The sequence below is a fragment of the Sylvia atricapilla genome, chromosome 17 (assembly GCF_009819655.1).
Source record: "Sylvia atricapilla isolate bSylAtr1 chromosome 17, bSylAtr1.pri, whole genome shotgun sequence".
Lineage (NCBI taxonomy): Eukaryota > Metazoa > Chordata > Aves > Passeriformes > Sylviidae > Sylvia > Sylvia atricapilla.
This window is the reverse complement of record NC_089156.1, coordinates 2,372,765-2,393,440: the sequence shown is the minus strand read 5'-3', so window position 1 is coordinate 2,393,440 and position 20,676 is coordinate 2,372,765. Positions and strand designations below refer to the sequence as shown.

Sequence of the window (20,676 nt, the reverse complement as noted above, 5' to 3'; positions counted from 1 at the left end):
CTACATTATCTGGTTCTGGCCAGCTGTCTAAAAAAAAACCCAAAACAGACAACATCCTGTATACCGCTGGGACCTCTTTGTCAGAGGCTGTGAACTCATCAGCATCCAGCACCAGCATGGATTGAACAAACTGAAGCAGTATTTTATTGCTGAAGCATAAAACACGGGAATAAACAAGCACCAAAGTGCTACTGATCATTAAAAGCAGATGGGAGCCCATTTACTGCCTCCAGCAGCGAGATGCCATGGCTGCTCTGCTGGGGCCCCCTTGAAATAGGAAACCCAGTGCACCATCTGGGAGGTGCTGCATGGCAGTGGCTACAGGCAGCCCCTGCAATTCCCCTGGAGTTATCTGCACTGTGCTCTCACCACCACCCCAGGGATGACCAGGGAGTGTCAGAGCTCTGAGTCCTAGCTCCAGAAATACAGGCACCCCTGTAAGATGGTGTGTCCGTGAAAATGCCCTGGCAGGGCCAAGCAGCCCAGCCAGGGCCAGTCCCACTATCCAGGAGAGGTGGGACAGGGAGAATCACAGGCTGAGTTCTCACACACAGACCAGGGACTCGGTGACGTTTCAATAGTCTTTGTTCGAATACACATCAGAGAGCCATCAAGGGTTCTGGTCATTCCTGTGCAATTCAGCTCCCACATGGTGGATTATCCAAGGCATTCCGGGTCTGACCTTCTTGCTTACCAGCCAGGGCTGTCTGGCACGGGAAGTGAAGTGCTACGGTGGGAAGAAGCCAGAGGCTATTTCCTCTCCTTCCTAATTAACACACCCACCACAGATAAACACCCAACGAGAACATTCCCAGTCTGGCTACTGGAAACTGGCCTCCAGGAACAGCTCCATCCCGAGTACTCCCAGCTGCAAGCTGAGCTCAACCCCCACCCCAGACTGAAGCTCTGCACCTTTGTCTCCAAGCCCCATCTTCCCGTGGCAGGGAGCCCTCCGAGCAGCTGAAACCGGAGCACGGCATGGGGCCAGGGATGGATTCCTGGGCAGCCCGAGAGGAGATGCAAATGGAGCGGGAGACTGCTCGAGAAGCAGAGACAGACAGATGCTTTTACACTTCAAAGGGAACAGGGCCCTGGGAGGCTTTCAGGAATACGCACAAATCGATAGACTCCTTTCAAACACCGAGCACATTTGCTCAAGTGTGAGGCAATTATTCCCTGAGGATGGAGGCAGGACAAGGCCATTAACAGCCATACGGGCAGGATGAGGAACATGCGGCGGCTCCAGGAGGAGCGCCGGCCCGGCCTGGGGGGCAGAACACCGCTGTCCTGGCCCAGCTTTCTCATCCAGGGTTTACAAAATGCCCTCGTGTCCCCAGGGGCTCTGTAGGGAGCACATTAGTGTCATTCAGCCTATGCCAGTGCAATGCTCAGCACATCCTTCTGATGAACAGCAGGTTTGATCACATCCCCTCCGCTGCTCTAGTTCACTGCCTTTGCCCCTGGAGGGCTGACTTACGCTTACTGGAGCAATTCCCATTTCTCCCTCACCCGAATGCTGCTGGGCAGAGCCTGAGCTGCTCTGCAGAGCTCTGTCTCCACTGAGCCCCTTCTAGACGGCAAAGCAGAGGCCAAACCAGATTGTGGGCGAGCAGAGGGCTGGCTGCTCAGCATGGGGACAGAGCCCGCGGCGTGACAGGAATCACGCCTGACTCATCCCTGCCCACTCTGCACCAGCACTTCCCTGCAGATTGCCCTTAGTGCACCATCTCCCAGCAAGGATGTTGCAGAGATCACAGGTGCCCGTGCTTCGCGACCCCACAGATGGGAGCTGGAGTGACAGTGCCAGCACACAGGAAGTCTCTCCTGTGAACAGCTGCTGTCTCACATGTGCAGCCGTATTTGTACAACGGGAGGCAGAGATACTGAAAGTGAGCAGCGCTTTATGCCTGGGGCATGACTGATGGGAGTGCCCATCCTGTATCACCGGCTGCCCACTCTGCTTTATGGAGGCACATAATTTACCCTCTTCAGTAAAAATAGAGGAGGAGGAGGAAATAAAAATCTCAGCATGTCCCCAAAGAACTGCAGGAGATTAAAATTAAATCTATCCATTACACTCACCAAGCAGGGCGCTGTCTGGGCAGGAACGCTGTAGCTGTACACCTGCACGTTCAAAGAAAAGAAATGGAGTATTAGAGAAGTGTCAGAGGCAATCCAGCACCCCACAGCAAAGTGCTTCAGGTCATAAAACAAACTCACACAACTTGGAAAAACAAAAAAGGAGTAACACTAAACTAAGCTGAACACTGCTCAGCACAGCTGCAGCACCTCTTCTCAACCCTGCATCAAAGGTTTGCTTCACCCTCGGTTAAAATTTTGTCTGACACCTCTGCTCAGGCCCAGCTCTCAAGAACGCTTCTGGGTTTGTTCTGGGACATGCGTGTTGAGTGCTGTGGGGGAGAAACACCTCCCCACTTCCTTCACTGTGCCCTGTAAGCCTCTCCCTGTATTCCTCCTGCTGGAATGTCCAGAAAGAACGTTTAGACGTGACTCCAGCTCTGCAAGGCAGGAGAGTAAAAAGCAGCTTACCTGGAGGAGCAGAGAGCCAGGCCAGCAGCAGAGGGCTGGGAACGGAGCCCCGGAGACACAACAGACCTCCCTGGCAGTCACTGACACTGCCAGCAAGGTTGTAAACAGCTCCAGGGCAGCTGAGGGACACAGAACAGGCCATCCCCACCACGATCGGAGAAGTCCCTCCATTCCCCAGCCGGCCCTGCACAGTTTTATCCCTCTCTCTTTGCTCTTGGCCACTCACTGAGTACCTGGCGGCCGAGGACAGGCAGGTACATGCCCACACCCGCAGCTGCACATGTGGGGGCTGAGGAGCGGGCAGAGGGGCTGGCAGTGCGGGCAGCTCCGGGCAGCAGTGTTATAAATGATAGCAGGAATGGACAGCAGGAATGCACAGCAGGAATGGACAGCAGCAATGGACAGCAGGGACGTGGCTCAGAGCCACTCCAGACAGCAGGAATAGATAGAAGCAATGGACAGCAGGGACATGGCCCATAGTCATTTTGGCCACTCACAGCAGGTAACCAGCGCTGCTTGTTGCTCCAGCCAAATGCTGCCTCCCCCCTGCTAAGAGGCTCCACATGGATCCCACCCTAGGGCTCGGGAATTAAGTGGATTTTGAGCTCTGCAATGAAACCCCACTTGACTTGAAAGAATGTTGTTATTCCTAGAAGGGGGTTTGCGCCGCTTTCTTGTATCGCCTTTAAGTGAGCCGGTGCTTAGGCTGAGCAGACACCCGACCCCGGGCAGTGGGGCCAGCCCAAAGCAAGCCAGGAGTCCTGCCCAGCCTGGCTGTCCTGCACCGGGTGTTTCAAGTGAGCTGGGCACGGAAATGCTCCCCAGGATCTCCTCAGGCCTGTCTGCAGACGAGGAGCCTCCTCGGGCCGGGCAGGCCCCGACCCGCCCCACCGCCTGAGGGCTCGGCCCGCTGTGGCCGCCGGGGCTCGGCCAGCGGCACCGCCCCGGGGCTGGCACCAGCCCGGCACATGCTTGTCCCTGCAGCACCTGGACACGAGAAAAGCTCAGTGAAACTAGCCGGGAGTTGCTTCGCAGAGCCAGCGCAGGTCCAGGCGCAGAGGCCGCGGCCCGGCCCGGGCGGGGGAGCCGCTGGCCGTGTGTCCCTAGGGCAGAACCCAGAGCCCGGAGCCGGCCGTGTGTCCCCGGGCTGTGGGCAGAACCCAGAGCCCGGAGCCGGCCGTGTGTCCCCGGGCTGTGTCAGAGCCCGGAGCCGGCCGTGTGTCCCCGGGCTGTGTCAGAGCTCAGAGCCCGGAGCCGGCCGTGTGTCCCCGGGCTGTGGGCAGAGCCCGGAGCCGGCCGTGTGTCCCCGGGCTGTGTCAGAGCTCAGAGCCCGGAGCCGGCCGTGTGTCCCCGGGCTGTGTCAGAGCCCGGAGCCGCCCGTGTGTCCCCGGGCTGTGTCAGAGCTCAGAGCCCGGAGCCGGCCGTGTGTCCCCGGGCTGTGTCAGAGCTCAGAGCCCGGAGCCGGCCGTGTGTCCCCGGGCTGTGTCAGAGCTCAGAGCCCGGAGCCGGCCGTGTGTCCCCGGGCTGTGTCAGAGCTCAGAGCCCGGAGCCGGCCGTGTGTCCCCGGGCTGTGGGCAGAGCCCGGAGCCGGCCGTGTGTCCCCGGGCTGTGTCAGAGCCCGGAGCCGGCCGTGTGTCCCCGGGCTGTGTCAGAGCTCAGAGCCCGGAGCCGGCCGTGTGTCCCCGGGCTGTGTCAGAGCTCAGAGCCCGGAGCCGGCCGTGTGTCCCCGGGCTGTGGGCAGAGCCCGGAGCCGGCCGTGTGTCCCCGGGCTGTGTCAGAGCCCGGAGCCGGCCGTGTGTCCCCGGGGCTGAACTCAGAGCCCGGAGCCGGCCGTGTGTCCCCGGGCTGTGTCAGAGCTCAGAGCCCGGAGCCGGCCGTGTGTCCCCGGGCTGTGTCAGAGCCCGGAGCCGGCCGTGTGTCCCCGGGCTGTGGGCAGAGCTCAGAGCTCGGAGCCGGCCGTGTGTCCCCGGGCTGTGTCAGAGCTCAGAGCCCGGAGCCGGCCGTGTGTCCCCGGGCTGTGTCAGAGCCCGGAGCTCCGCTGCGCCGCAGGGAAACCGCTGCCTCTCCCCAGCCTGCAGCTGCCTGCGCAAGAACTGCAGCATCGGCAAGAACGCATTCTTCTGCCATTCCCATCTGCATTGAAGTAGTGTCAGATAAGGCTTAAGGTTGCAAAAACCAGTAGGAGAAACCAAAATAAATCAAGATCTTGATTTCTCATAGGAAATTTACCTAGATCCCATTTATAGTCCATTTGCCCTCCTCCTTATGTAACTTCTCTGCAAGAGAGGAGCAGAAAACACAGAGAAAATAAATAATTTTCTGCAAAGAATTGGTGCAAGGGCCTGAGTCACATCTAGCAGTGTGAGCAGATAACCTGAGGCTCACTGAACACTGTGGAGAACAATGAATGCTGAGATCAACAGTGTCATGCATGTACAAACCGGCCCCAGGTAACATGACTAAAGCAGAGCACGTTGTGCTTGAGAAAGATGCACAAAACCTACACTTTTGAGTTTATTTTATTAGTCTTAATGGCCTGACTTCCACATGTCTCATTTCCTTTTATTGAAGCTGTCAGAGGCATTACAGTATTATGTCACATGCGTGCAAAACCAGCATTGCAGTGGAGCTCACACTGACTTTAAAATGCCACAGCTGAAGAAAACAAGCCACTGGGAACTGCAAAGGGAGGGGGCGGGAGCAGAGTCCGGAGCACACCTACAGGCAAAATCTCCAAAGGCTTCCCAAACAAGCCGAGCGCAGCCTCTAATCAGAGGGAAAGGATAGGTACTTCTCCAGCAAGCTGGATGATTCACTGGAGAAGGGCGAGCAGTCCTGTTGCAACAGAAGGCTGATGAGTAATTGATGGCTCGTCCTAGGCACAAAGCAGAGTCTTTTACCCCAGTGCAGAGCTGGCTGCCAAAGCAGCTCTACCGACAGGCCCGGGGGGCAGCAGCACCTGCACTGCTACTGCAAAGGTTTGAAAGGAAGAGCATTGCACTCGTATTTTCACAGGAATTCCCCAGTGCTGCCCAGCTGGCCTCAGTTACTCGTGCTCACTGTAGCTTTTCATCCTCATTAGCGCTCTGTGACAGGGAAACACATCCCAGCTACACAGATAAAGAAAGAGATCTAACCAGGTAGCCTGTGGGGGATGCATTCTCTGTCTTGTGGGCATGCTGCTGGCAGCGATCCTGTGTCAGTGCACAAAGTACCCCCTCGGGTCCCTGCACATGGTGCTCAAGGCACTCACTCAGCTCCCCAGCTGTTCTGCTCATCTCATTTCCAGCATGTGAAGGACAGTGGTGACAAAATTAACTACTAATGGCCAAAGACAGCCTTTTACAGCTGGCGTGCCTTTACACGGCTGGCATTTGGACAGCAGGAAATCCCGATATTCTGGCATTAAAAAAAAACCCAACCTGCTCCACATTTTGTTTCCCCAGCCAGATTTCTTTTTAAGTGAGTTGCTCACATCCACATGTGTGTCATGCACAGTAGGTACAAATCACTACTGGCCAGGGTGCCATCAGAGGGGAGGCTCACAGGACATTGTGTACATGTACTGTGGCAAAGTCTGACCTTTATTTCAATGCTGCACAACCTCACATCCTGAGAAGGCCAGGGGAAGTACTCACATGCTCTGTACATATCATAATTGTGGTACAAAAGCAGTTTGCAATATACAATTTAAATAAGGAAACAGTCATTGTAGCTGAGTCCACGAATTTACAGGGCTACTTTTCCCAGTAATTTTAACAATAACAACATGGCTCAACATCCCTATGCTATGCAGATGCACAGTGAGGAGCTGGTGCCCCAAAAACCTGCAAGCCTTTCCCAGTGTCCCTGCACAGGGGTTCTGAAGCACTGGGCACAAACCTGCCCAGGTCTGCTCAGAGACAACTTGCTGCACACACACACACACACTCACACATGTGTGCACACAGAAAACCATCTGGTACACAGGCTCAGTGACACACCTCAGTGCCTACTGCAGGGACCACATGGCAGCTATTAGTGTGACATGAAAACATTTCCTAAATAACATCTAGGAACATGTATATCCTCCCTGAGAAGCCATGAGTCTGTCTCACCAAGTCCCTAGTGCCAGGGCCATGTGCACTTGGACAAACAGGGAGGCCTCCCCCTTCTAACAGGGAAAGAATCCCTGCTTGCATGGCAGTGCACAGGCTGCTCCTGCCCAGGATGGGACCAGAGAGGAGGGAGGTGGAACCACTCTGCTAACTGAACATGGACAGATCCCTACAGACTCCCAAACAGCAGCCAGATGACTTCACACACACACAGAGCAGGAACCACAACTATAAATTATATTCTCCAGGGGTGGCAGGGAGTGGGAGAAGGAGTAAGTTCACAGTGGAAAATTTTCTTTCCCTCCAAAGGAAGAGGCTGGAGTGACACAGGAGCACTGCTGTTCATGGTTCATGACAACTTTGCAAAGCCCCAGAGGAGCCCCCCACATTCCATGAACAACCTCCCTCCACCTCCACAGAACGAGGAGCTTTTCACTGACCTCGAATCTAGGGCTGACAGAGGAGGGATGGGCACAGGGACAGGAAGGCACCACACACAGCCTTGCTGCTATTTCTGCATGGAACAAACTCTCCCCTGCCTGCACGACCCACTGCTGTGCTCCAGACACACCTTGCTGTGCATTTACTCTCATCTGCTGCTGGAAGAAAGGCAAGACTCTAGTTTTACTTTGACTATACTAACTGAGGAAGCTGCTTAAAGTTCACCAGGATTGCTTGCTTTGCTCATCTTTGCAATATTTTCTACAGCTTTTTGGCCACGTGGATGGCTTACTGGAAGTCCTCAGCCCCTATCTCCTTGCACCAAGTCCCAGGAGGAAGGGATGTTGGAAACTGCCAAATGCGAGGTGCCAACACTGTGACTGTGAGTTCAGCAGCTCTTTAAATACTGTCCTTGCAGACTTGTAGTTTCCTACTCCTGCTGGGAAAATAGCCACTGCAGAACACATTGAGCCTGACCCACAATGACATGGATGGGGCAGCCACCAGTTTACTCACTGCTTGTGAAATATGGTGAGGGTTGTGCAAGGAGACAGGGAAGTGAAGGTGTCCCATGCTACTGCTTGCAGCAATACCTCTGCCTAGTGTAGGCAAAGCTTCACAAGTCCAAGACCCCAGAGCAAATCCAATCTCATTTACAATTTTCATTCAGTTTTTTTCACTGGGAAGGGTCCTCCCCATTCACCAGCAGGCGTAGGGGAACAGAGGGTACTGGCTCCACTCTGCCATGGTGCCATGGGCATGTGCTGGAGTTCCTTGTGTGTTGTACTCGGTGGAGAAGGCCGAGTAGCTCATGGCCCTGTACTGGCTGTGGGAAGGCATCACCCACTGCCCCAGGCCCTGCTCCGTGCCATAGGGACTGTACATGGGCGCCCGGGCCCCGGCTTTCCCCACAGAGTCCAGAGCCATGTTCACCACTCCTGTGTAGTCCTGGGGAGGAGGCAGAGGTGGGGGCAGTGGGGGCAGGTTGGTGAAGCCCTCTGGGAGCTGTTTGGGCTCGTGCTCGGGCACCATGGCGAGATCCAAGGCGTGGCACCTCGCCCGGAAATCGTTCAAGGTGGCGGCGTCACGGCTGGGAAGCTGCTGGCTGTCCCCAGCCTCGTGGAACCTGGGCCCAAGGGCAGAGAGAAGAGCAAGTCAGACCTCCCAGAGTGGAAAACCATGGAAAATCCACAAAAATCCCCCGGGGAAAGGCAGGGCAAGTTCTTCCCCTTGCCTACTGCTTCATCTTACTGTTACAGTGGATTTTAGCCCAGGCCTCACACTCACAGAAAGATGAAATGCCAGAGAAGATGAGTCCAGACTACCTTAGTTCTGGCTCAGTTCTAGTCTGGGCTTACTCACACCCAATTTTCCAATAAGGAAGGAAAAATCAGTGGAGTCTTGTCACTCCTCCTACACTTCCTCCAAAGGACAGGCAAGCTCTGTAGTACACAGAGCTGGCTGGGAGAGCATTTTGGGACATGGAAATAAAGAACATTACAGAGACACAAGCATGCCCCGAAACAGTGGGTTTGAAGTAGAAGAGAAAGGCTGTCCTTGGACCTCTATCCATGCTAATCTACCATCTCTCGACCACATGTGCTGTCCAAGAGAAAGGCATCCTCCCCCTGTTCCCAACTGGCTGTTTTTCTTAGGAAATACCCAGAAGAAGATGAATCCCACCAGTTGAAGTGTGGCTTTCGAGCAGAAGGCAGGACTCACCGATAGGTTTGGTAGGACGGTGTTGGCACTTGCTGCTCTCTGGCCAGACCCTCCCTCTGCTCAGCAGGCACTGGAGAGGCTGCAGGGAAGGCCTGGCTGCTGTTCTGCTCCGAGCCCCAGAAGGGATAGCCACTGCTCACCACCACAGGGTTACTCTCTTCCTTCACATCTACGTTCTCATCCTTCTCAAAATCTGACTCAAAGCAGGGAAAAGAAAGAATGGAAAAGAATGAGAAAGGGGAAGAGGGAGGCAAAGCTCACAGTGGTCTATTGGAAGTTGCAGTAATCACAGGATGGTGAAGGAAGCACACTACCACCTCCTGCAGTCCTTCTGCCTTAATGGAATAGCCCCTTCCAGCTTTTTTCTGCCCACATACTGTGGTGGTCAGTCCTGCCCTGTCCTCCCTCTCTCCTTAGCTGTGCTACTGGAAGCAGCACCATGAGCTGGAGTGAGAAATGATTTAGCTGAAAAAAACTTTCTGAATATCATTCTCTGGGTTTGCTGTGATCAATATTACCACGTTCCTCAGCAGCAGGCTCCTTTTCCTCAGGCAATTTTCTCTTCTGGCTCTTAGCTGGACTGGGCTTCTGGCATTTGGCTCGTCCTTCCCTGGAAAGAAAAAAGATGTGGGAGTAGCTTTGATGTAAGCTTTTTGCCTAGATATATAGGCAGGGATGCTATTAGGAGGAGAAAGAAAATCCATAACATTTTTAAAGTTTAAGTAAAAAAGAGTCAGTTTGGGCCTCTTTTCATCAGGATTTTTTAAGAGACTTTTTTTCAGGCGTAAAATAACACAAAACAAAATCTCATGTTATTTTCATAACATTTTCTGCTTGGAAAAAACCTCCATTTTTTCCCTCTCTAGTGCCAGTCTGGGGCTGCAATTTAAGCTTTCTTTTCATCTCATCCACTGGCTGCCCTCAGACCAAGCAGAAGATCTCACTGGTACTGGTATCCATCTTCCCTCTTGCAGACAAAATCTCCCACTGGAAGAGACACTTCTCCACCCACAGGAAAAGGAGACAAGGGAGCCTCCAAATGTCAGAATCAAGCTGATCTCCAAGAGACCAAATGGTCTGCTGTGGGCTCCTGTTATCACTGCTATTCACATGTCAGACTCCAGTCTAGCTCCAATGTGCAAGGGAGTACAGGTCTCAAATTTGTCACACCTCCCACATTTCTGTAGGAATTGCCACCTCCCACTCCCCAAGTCTCTTGAGAAGAGGCTGCACAGAGGGACATCACTCCCAGATACAGGGAAATGCAGTGTGCACAATGAACAGGCTCAGCAGAGCTGGCTGGTACAGTTTTGCTCAAAGACCTTGGGTAAAATTCACAAGTGAACTCCAGCTATAAACAAATAAAAATGAAAAAACAGTTTACCTTCGAGTGTTCTTCCCATGTTCACGGAAACCTTTAGCAAATGGATTGTTGTCAATCTTGAGCTTTGTAATCTTTAAATGAAAGGAACAAGACTCAGCATCACAGTGACTGGTTGGGGTCTTCACTATTCCAAGACCTTCACCTCAGTATTTATCACAACAGATAAACTGTGTGAGGGTTTTGGCCTTGCCACAGTATCTCAGCTCTCCCAGCAGCCCCCATCACTGATCAGGAACTGACCTACAGAGAAGTCACCTTGCCAGGGTCAGCAGGGATTTGGGTGGGATTCATCTGACTAGAGAAATATACAGGATGAGGATCTGTATCTGGACCTGCAGCCATCCTTCTTACTGCATTTGGAGTTTTGTGTCACAGACAGTGCACTCAATACTGGTGCATGACTCCTCTCATCCCAGGGGAGATGCTTTCCACAGGAACCACGATGTGCCTGTTTCTCCCCACTGTCCCCTCCAGGTGCCCAGATTGAGCAGAGAGGAAGGAGACCCCTTCCTTTACAGGAGTTTTACAGCCAGCATTTCACAGCGTGTCCAGAAGCAGAGCATGCCCACCATACCTGCTCATTCTGGTAGGCAGTGACAGAGGTGAAGACAGTCTCAGGGAAGCTGAACACTTGGAAGATGCTCCAGCGGACGCTGAAGAGGTCATCTGCCTGCACGATGTGGAAGCGCGGCTTGTAACGGTGCATGGAGTGCAGGATGATCTGGGGCAGACAAAGGACAAGGTTTCCATGTGCCAGCACACTGCAGATCCCCTGTGGAGACTCCCAGGACACCCAGTTCTAAGCAGGGACTCCTGCTGGGATTGGTGTCCCCACCAAGGCCCTGCAGTGACAGCACAGACCCACGCCTTCCCTGGCAGGGAGCTAGAAGAGGGCACTTGGATATGTTTTAATTTTTACAGCATCTAATTTCTCTCAAATCCTGCTTATTTCCAACAAAGTTTGCCTGCAATGAATTCCAAGAGAGCACAGCACAACCTACATGCCCATGCTGATCCAGAGTGTTGTTAGTGAGCTTCAGTTTCTGGAAGGAGACAGGTTCTTTCATCCAGTGGCTGCCAGGAGCTGGGGAATCCGGGTGGACATAGGTGCGACAAGGGAGCTGGGGCTCTGCTTTTCCAGCAACTTCCCACTGATCTTTATTCCACTGTGAAGGGAAAGACAGAAATCTAGAGCTTAAAAAAATGCTTTCAGTACAAAAAAGCCCCAGTAAGTTTGCTTCACTGTTAATTCAGTGCACTCCTCTGAAGCACAAGTAGCAGATTCTCTCTTACGAGCCATGATCATGTTACCAAATCAGCTCCAAGTTTAGGCCTCATTTTTCCTCCCTTTCTCCCAATGGCTGCCAGAAAAGTCTGACATTAATCACGATTAAAACTGTACTGCTTACAATGAAAATCAGTTACCTTTCCAGCTGCTCCCCAAGCAAAACTGACAAATAACTCCAGAGAGGCATAAAATCCATCAATTACTTCTGAACTTTGTCCAAAGAGAATTTATTTATCAGTGTGACAAGTGAAGCATAAAGATTAATCTTTCAAACAAAGATGAAAGGACAGCATAAATTCTGTTATTTAAAGTACTTACCTTGTACCTGAAGTTATCCATTGGCACAAAATCTACCAGCATGAGGTACTTGGCATATGGGATTAAGCCAGAGACTTTGATTTTGCATTGAGGAAACATTCGTCTGAAGGAGAAATGAGAAATAGAGTATAAAGGTTTCTCTGTAAAGTGGCTGTTAATGATCAAGCAGCATGTCACATTTACTCACTGCTGTGTAAAGCCCTGTGAGCAGTGTCTCTCCAGCCAGCCACTGACCATTTGTCCATCCTATTGATGGACAGTCCTGTGGGTTTAGCTGGGATAGACACTAACAGGGCAGCAGTCACTGAGGGCCTGACACTGTTACTGCCTTTGTTCTTCCAATTCCTCTAACAGAATGGTGGGAAACTTGAAAGGAACTATTTGGAGGTTGTACGTAGTTCCTGGCCTGCTGCAGCTCTCCCAGCCCTGGAGGATGGATTAAATGTGAGCGTGGGTAGAAAACGTGCTCTCGTCTAAGAGCACACCTAGCTTTCTGTTCCCATACTCCCTGCCACTACTTTCAACTTCTGACTCTGCAAAAAAGCTTTGACAGCTACCTCCCTACCCAAAGGGATTATTCCAGCTCACAGCAGCGTTGACACAATACTGTACAGCTTACAATTCCATCTTCTTTCACTGCAAGCTCCACAATACATGACTCATTTATACTTCAGTGGAGTCTGCACACACAGATTGTTACGAGTCTGGGCCACATTCTTGTCTGCAAACACAGATTCAAACCCAAGCATTTACTGCTCAACTGCTGCTGCCTGTGACCCAGGCAAAGGGAGCCCAGGGCAGCTCCCAGGGCAGCCTCAAAGTGACAGGAAGAACACCAGTGTTAAGTGGTGAGATAAGGGTACAGGGGTTTTCTCAGCACATCAGCCCCACAAGTGACCTTTTGCACTTCACAGTTTGGACTTCTCTGACACCCTGAAAGTGCAATTCTTCTGCTAGGATCAGGAAGATTTGCCTAACTGGCTACAAAACCAGTTTAAGGGCCACCATTCGAAAAATGAGCACCCGGAGACTTTGACAACAGCTTGGAGGGATGAGGTGTGTGTGGGCAGCTGTCCTGTGCCCATTACCTGCCAGATTTGGTGATGATCATCTCAGTCCCTATCTGGTGAAACTTCATCCAGAGCCCCATGTCCTCCAGGGTGACCACGATGGAGCTCTGTGGGAAGGGCTCCAGGCTGGGGGAAGGAAGGGCCTCACACGGCGCTTTCACGTCTGCAAGGAGAAATGAGAGGGTGACTGCACACAGACAGGAGGGGAACTGACCCTCGGGGCCTGGGCAGTCTGTGCCACAGCAAACCTCTGAAAAACTGTTACTGTTCTTCAAAGGATCTCTGTTACTTAGTGCGCTCAGAGGTAGGGAGCCTTTTCCAACAGGTTTGGGTTTAGCTGGTAGGTCCTTTCGTAAGGATCTGTGTGTTGTACCAACTCAACCTGAATTCCATTGTTACAAAAGATTGTGGCAGGTAGCCACAATCCACTGCTCTGGTATGATCAGGGTTATACAAAACACTTTATCAAGAGAATACAATGAAAGCTGAAAGGACTGGAAAGATTTGAAGAGCACCAGTGGGTAATCAGGGAAAATGACAAGTAGGTGGTAGCAGAGGTGAAAAATGCCCCCAGAAGACAAAGATGAGGCAGACAGGAGTCCTAAATGTAAGGGAAGGCAAGAAAAGGAGGTGACAGAGATAGACTGTGGATGGACTATATTCTGAAAAGAGAATGGCTGGTGTCAACTGGAAGTGGAGATGGGGACAACAGGAGCCTGTGAGAGGGGTGGAAGGTGTCTCTTCAGTAACACACCGTGGCCATGCTGCACTCTGCCTGCTCTTCCTCTTGGAGGCACAGGCCCAGCTGTGAGTCTGGGGAAGAGGAAAGGGAGGATTCTGGAGGAACCACCTTTGGTGTTGATGGTACCAACCACCTCTGTCCAGCTGTTTGGATTTAAAACCTCCTTAAAGCCTCCAGTAGGTGCTCTCAGCAATTGCAATGCAGGCAAGATTACTGCTGCTGTACAGAAAAGCCCAGTTCTGTTTTAGGTCAGAATGTGAGCCAGTCCAGTTCTGGTGAGCTGAGTTCAGAGCCAGCAGGGCTTTAGGAACACTGCCCTGAGGAGGGATGAGGAGCCTGCTCGGTGGGGCACCCACAGCAGCAGGTCAGGGCCAGCAGGACCCCTCTGGGTGGTGCATTAGCTGCCAGACACAGCTGTTTGTTTAAAAGGTAGATTTTTCTGCTTCTCAGCCTGATCAGATCTTACTCAGAGCATAGCAGAAAAAAAGGGGATTTTCACCTTGCTACAGCTTTCCCGGGTAATGCCTTCAAAAGAGCATTCACAAAAAGTAGACAACTACTATCAGAAAAACTCGCTTTTTTTACAAAGGGACATCTTTCCACCAAAACAACCCAATACAAGTCTAAGTGGTTCTTCCCTCAGGATTAAGAAGTAGAAAACATTAAAATGTAGCTTTGTCTGTTTGTAGAAGTCTTTAGGCATTTAAAAAAAATCCTCTACCCTTTTTTCTGCTTTGATCCAACATTAATGAACTGGCCAAGAAGTGACACCTAGTTTGCTCACCAAGATTAGCCTGTTAACATCTTCTTACTAAAGCTTCCCCCATATCCTCTTGCAAAGACATGAAAGCTGCCATGAGACATGCATTTGGTGGCTCAGTGCAGCACATGTATCAAAAGGAGTTACAATAAAATTGGGCTGATTTCCCACAGGAGCCATCCAGTCACAAATAAATGCAAACAGGTTTTGATTAGCTAGACAGATGCTCACTTCTTCCCCAAATGAGTTTTCAAATTAACATTTCTTTAAGCAAATTCCAATGCCATTAAAAGAGACTACAACAAGGCAGATCTCAGGAGTCTTTAGTGAGGGGAGATTTCCAATGAAGTCGAGAGGAACTGAAGGGAAAGGAGTTCAACACTGAATTAAAAATCAAAGGCAGATGTTATAATCTGTTTTTTACCAAAGTGAGTCCACAACACACCTGAAGGAGCACGATGCTGCAGGAGACAGGGACAATAAATGTTGCAGCTGAGGTTAAAATGTGGGTAATGCCTTTCACCATGCAGGTTTTGTGTGCACAGGCTGAAAAGCAGGACATGAAGAGTCTGCACGAGGGCCTGGAGCCCAGCAGTGGTGTGAGCTGGGGAATGGATCCACTCAGCTGCAGTCATGGATCCACTTTGGATTTTGTTTGCAAATCTTGTCTGGATTTTTGTTTCCCTCCTAGTTTGTGCCTGTTAACTGATGGCAAGGCTCATGCACTCACCCTCCCACAAAGATGCCTGAGTGTTGGAACTGTGGCACGGAGAGGTTTGGGCAAAGTGTCCAAGCACTGAAAGGAACTTGTGTGAGCTGTACTTCTATGGCTTCCTCTTCTGTGCAACTTGGCTTAAAAACCCTTATTATCCAAAAGAGATTTAAACCCTTTCCAGCAGTTCTAGTTTCACTTTAAAAAAAATATTCCTACTATTATTGTGTTGGTAACACCACACGTGGCCCATTCAAAAACAAGTTCTTTATGTCCAGATGAGGCTGAAAGGCAGGAAGCTGCTACAGTAAAGGCACTGAAAATTAAGAGATCTTCAGTCTATTCTGTGCTTGATTTGAAGGTCCTTATACCAATAGGAGTAGCTTGTGCTACAGTTTCTGTATGTAGAATGAGCTGTACGTATCTTACTGTCATCTTGGGGACAGAAAGGAAAGAAGGAGAAATGGGAGACAATTTAGTAGTTTTAGGAGGAAGATCTCTGGATAGAAGATGCTGGAGTACAATTGCCTCACCTAAAGCAGTTCCTCAACTAACTTTCCATTACTGAGACAATGTTAAAATGTCAGAAAATTTGTTGCAGCTTTTCCAAAATGTGTACGATAGGATTTGCAATACTGGGAAAACTCCAGTAAGGGAAAAGATATGCTTACCTCGACTAAAATCAGTTGTTTTAACATTTGCTGCTGTTACCTTCCAAGTGAAGCCCAACACTTAGAGCTATCGTGTCCACCAGAGTGGAATGCACATCAACACACAAAGCTTTCTAATAAATTCATCTTGCAAACAAGCAAAAAAAACCCCTCCCTTGTTCTCTGATCTTCTCAATGTCAGTAGAAACACCCCGACCCTTTGGAGGGAGCCTCATTTCTCAGATCCAGAAAGTTTTTTGGCAATAACAAAAGTATGATGTTTCTACAAATGCAATGGCTTAATCTCTAAGATGCATCCAGTCATCACCTGGAACATTTCTTCTGTAGGGAGTCCTACACCAGAAGCAACCCAGTAAGAAAATGAGGTGAATACTGCAATATTTGGAATCTTTAACATGATAATACCATAATGCAGTCTACCTTTTTTTCATTGCCGATCTTTTGTTTTTCAACTTAAAATTCAAGTGGCAGAAATCAGTAGGAATCACATCAACACAGCAGGGATTAAAAAACCCCAAAATAGCAGCAAAGGTGGAAATCATCTAAACCACTGCACAAGGATTTGGCTCATGAATGAGACAACATCTTGCAAAGGAATAGAAAGGAAGCTGAGACTGCCCAGTCACCTCTGATGCGCCTATAAACTGGGCCAGTTTGTTTTGGGTTTTTTTGGGGGGTTTTTTTGATGTAAAGTAAATTTAGGGTTCAGTTGTACTGACAAATACAGCACTTCTGGGCTGGCCCTTAGTGTCCCAAGGCATCTCTGTCATTGTGCCCAATCCAGTCATGCTCCATACAGGAGAGATCACCAGCATGCTATGAGAAGGAAAACATAATGAAACCCTAAGGAAATCACAGAAATCCTGTGCTGGGTGTGAACCTGGAAGGAGTTGGCTATGCCTGACTGGGGCTCATGCTTTCAACCAGCATAGGAAATAGGAAAAAAATCCACCCCAAAAACCAGAGAGTTTGTATCAGAACTGTTACTAAAAATATGACAAGTATTTCAAACTTTCTGTGGCCTTCAACCTGAAGAACTCAGTGCAGACAATCCACAAACACCTCCAGTCTTCAGCTGAAGGGTCACACTACACAAGGTGATGTGGCTAAGGGAGTTTTGAGCACAGTTGGGAGCAAACCTTTGCTACCTTACAAATGATCTTCTAAGGCTCTTAAAAAACACTCAAATGCACAACTTTTCTAAGATTCAACTTAATCTACTCCCATTAAAAAAAACCAGTTTTTAAATCCTCTTCAGCCCCATGCACTCTTCTATAAATGCTGGTGTGCCCTTCAGGAGCACTTGCTCCTTTCTGGCACGAGTCTAGGATCTTTCTGTGCAGTGAGAGAAGGGAAGGATCCTTCACTTACCTGGTAAAGCTTGCATTTTTCCATGTACTGGGACGTCGAGGAGCTTGCAGGGCCAAGAGAGCCACCAGAGTTCTTACAAGGGGAGCCAAAATAGTCCAGTTCAAAAGCAGGTCTGATTTCCTGAAGCAAGCACAAGTCCTTCCTTCCGAGCTCCAGTGTCAAGAGTGAGTGGGATGAGGATGGCACTCCAAGCACAGCTAGCCAAGGTGAGTTCCTGTTTTATGGAGGCTAATGAGCAGGGAGGAGCTTCTCGCCAGGGCTGTCCCCTTGCGAGCCTTTGATGTCCAAAGGGACAAAGAGAGGAAGGATCTGCAGCAATGGCTGGGGCTAGGGGAAGAAAATCAAAGAGAATTAACATGGCTTTGACATACAGGAAACCCTACAGGGGAAATGCACCTTGATTTACTGCTAACGCACTTTTAAACAAATAGAGACAAGACCGAAAACATCAGTGGAGGACTTAGCTACAAAATAAAAACAAATCCCTTAAACAGCAAGCAGGGATAACTTCTCTTTGGCTATTCCATGGGTTTGTGATAATTCTCCTCTCCAGTACACAGAATCGCTTTACTCTTGATTTCTGGTACCAAAATCAAGATGTCATTGAGCTCGTTCCTTCCCAAGTGGGTGATTAACAGTCTGTGTAAAGTTTGCTCTCACAACTGGAATGCTCATCCCTTCACCCACAGATGGCTTCTCCAACAACGTGAACACATTTGATGGTGTAAGGTCACTCATCTGCCCAATTTCTGCATTCCCAGCCTCTAACTGCACGTCTTTTCCGGGAGGACCAGGCACTGAGGTTATGCCTTGCTCAAGGCACCGCTCTTACCCAGGGAAGGCTGAGCAGAAATCGAAGGGCTTGAGCATTTTCCCTTAATTAGTTTATTCTGCAAGTGTGACCATTAGCTTTTGTGCTTATAAGTGCTTACAAGTGCTAAGAGACAGCAATCAAGGCTGAAGCTCCAGGGCACGGCACAGCCACTGCACCTCCAGAGGAAGGGGGTTCTGTGCATTCACACACAGAAATGGCTGTACTAACATTTACAGGACCAAGACGGTCACAGAGTGGAGGTCAAAAGCAGGATATCACTCTGAAGGGGCCAGTGCTGGGTTCTGCACAGCAAATTTAGGAGCTCCGTTCATTACAAAGAACTTGCTATAAGGCTGCATCTCTTTCACTGTCTAGATTTATTCCAAATAAAAATAAACATTTTCTTCTAGTTTGTCAGTGATGTTACTGGGACATCTGATCTTCAGTCTGACATATAAAACAAACTTTGAATTTATTTAGTGAGTTTCTACACCCAAACAACATTGCTTCAGTTCTGTTTTTACTGCCTTTTGGAGCAGGCAATGCAAGGACATGCAAAGAGGACAAAGGAGTTTACTCAGAGCAGGGACTGATTCTCTTCCAGTGCTATATTGAATTTTAGGCATCTCAGTGCTAGCCAGGGAGAGAAAAGCCAATGCTTAGTGTGGCAAGGAGGAACGCTTAAAAGAAAAGAGTTGGAGAATTTGGGAAGTCCTGAGGAGTATTTTGTAGCAGGAGATGGTCCACTGGCTCCTGGGACCTCTGAAGAACCACATGCAGCCTTGCTGGCATCCCTTTTAAACCACTGGGTAACAGGAGAACACAGGCTTTTCTCCCTCAGGTGACTTGGAGACATGCAGAGCTGTGGAGTCTCAGCACCACCGAGGAGAGGAACACCATGTGGGGGAGAAATGTCAACGTGTAGCTCAAATGGAAGCTATTTATTAAATATGTGGAGAAATAAATCAGAAGGGAAAAGGTCAGCTGAAATGGTATCAAGGTCAGTTCTCTGCTTGTGCTTGTACAGCCGCTACCAGACACAAACAAAATAGGAGGTAGAAATGCTTTTTTGCCCTGCTACAAGAAGGAAAGCCAGCATTGCATCTGCTCCCCCTCCATGTCCTGCTTTTCTAATACTAGTATTTTAATTGTAGAAAGCGGAAAAAGACAACCATAATCAGAATCTGAAAAGGAAAAATAGAACAAAAATTGGGTCAGATTCAAGCTAGCAGCGAGATGAATCAACATCCCACACAGTCAGAAACTGCACAACAGCAGCAGCAGCTCTGGGAATTTCAGACTTCACCTGACAGGAGCGTGGGATGTGTATCATGACTTACTGCTGCTTCCACAAAGGCTATGAGATGGTCTCCTGCTGCCACTTCATTTGCACACTGTGTATCAGCATGTCTGGGGAATGCACATTTGCTATAAGTACTCAAATCCTTTTGGCTTCTCCCAGCTGATTGATGGGGAAGGTGGAGCCATTAATTACCCATGACTAGTTAACGACCAGCTTTCTCCCAGCCATTCTAGTTGCACTGGAAATGTTTCAAAAGTGAAAAAAAAAGTGAATTTGTTACTATTGCTGGAAAGCGTGGCTAATAGGAGCAATCCCCAGGAAATTCATCCCCGGCAAAGGGGGAATTTAGCACATTACCCTCCTCTGTCCATCCATGGAGAGCCCTCAGGCAGTTTGATGGGAAGTCAGAGGTGAATGTGCCGGTGTCTAACAATTCACTGGCAAATGGGAGGCTGAGGGTGTGGGAGGGAGAGTGGATGTGACACGTGTAAGTCAGTGACATACACGGCTCTGCTCTGAGCCCATTGACAGCAGCGGGGATAAATCCTGCTGAGCCCAGCTCTAACAGCAGCCTCTGCCCTATGCCGAAGGGATGAGGTAGGGCAGGAGGGAGGGGATGTGTGATGACAAAAGCAGAGGCCAAGAGCTTTTGCTTTGCATCTCTTTGAGAAGCTGATTAGAAAGAAACATTCCCCTCTGGGTTTTGTAGTAAGGCAAATGTTTTCTGGCATTTCTCCCACCTTAAGGGAAGGTTTAACCCTTCCAGCTCAGCAGGAGCCTGCAGGGAGCTGGTTTGTCCACAAGCCGCTGAGCTCTCCCCCACAGTGCTATCTTGCCATGGCTGGCTGCTGCCGGGGGCTCCCAGAGTGCTGGAGGACAGATCAGGCGTCAGGCTTTGGCTGATGGGGTTGGAGTGGCACTGCCACCTCTGCCAGGCACAGCTCCCAGGGAAGCATTCTGCCCGGAGAGCAAGCTCCAGTGTGGGGCACTCAGTCACCGCCTGGGACACGGCTGACATGTAAAAGTCACCTTTCAAAAGAACCAGGATCACTGCTCGTGGTGCAGCAGCCAGTTCCCCTCTCTGAGGAAGTGGTGCCATATCAGTAATAAACTGGGCTGAAGCCAGGCTGCCTTGTCTGCCTGGATCTGCACAAGCAGGAAAGGACAACATGGAGCAGTACAACCTGCATCTAAGAGATTCTCCCCTCTCAAACGTGAGGAAAGCCTTCCTGCCATTTACATGGGACTCATTTAGCTGACTCCCACCTGGCACAGAGGCCACAGCCCCAGAGCATCTTGGCAACTCTGTGAAGGATCCTCTGCCATCTGCTCGGCATGAGTACTGGAAAGTGAAAAGACAGCATGTCATCAACAGGGCCCAAAATAAACCAGATAGCTCTACACTGATACCTACCTACTTTCATACTTCATTA

General features: G+C 50.1%; 1 protein-coding gene across 1 annotated transcript; it reads right to left on the bottom strand.

Moving 5' to 3' along the window:
* Window positions 1–5,053: 5,053 nt before the first annotated feature.
* LOC136368801 (T-box-containing protein TBX6L) lies at window positions 5,054–17,292 on the bottom strand. Its single transcript, XM_066331193.1, has 9 exons — window positions 17,127–17,292; window positions 12,889–13,033; window positions 11,801–11,903; window positions 11,196–11,360; window positions 10,769–10,915; window positions 10,195–10,265; window positions 9,329–9,420; window positions 8,811–9,003; window positions 5,054–8,214 (listed from the first exon to the last, which is right to left on the bottom strand). The coding sequence occupies exons 1-9, from the start codon at window positions 17,140–17,142 to the stop codon at window positions 7,788–7,790; spliced, it is 1,359 nt and encodes a 452-aa protein (XP_066187290.1). The 5' UTR covers window positions 17,143–17,292; the 3' UTR covers window positions 5,054–7,787.
* Between the last annotated feature and the right edge of the window lie 3,384 nt (window positions 17,293–20,676).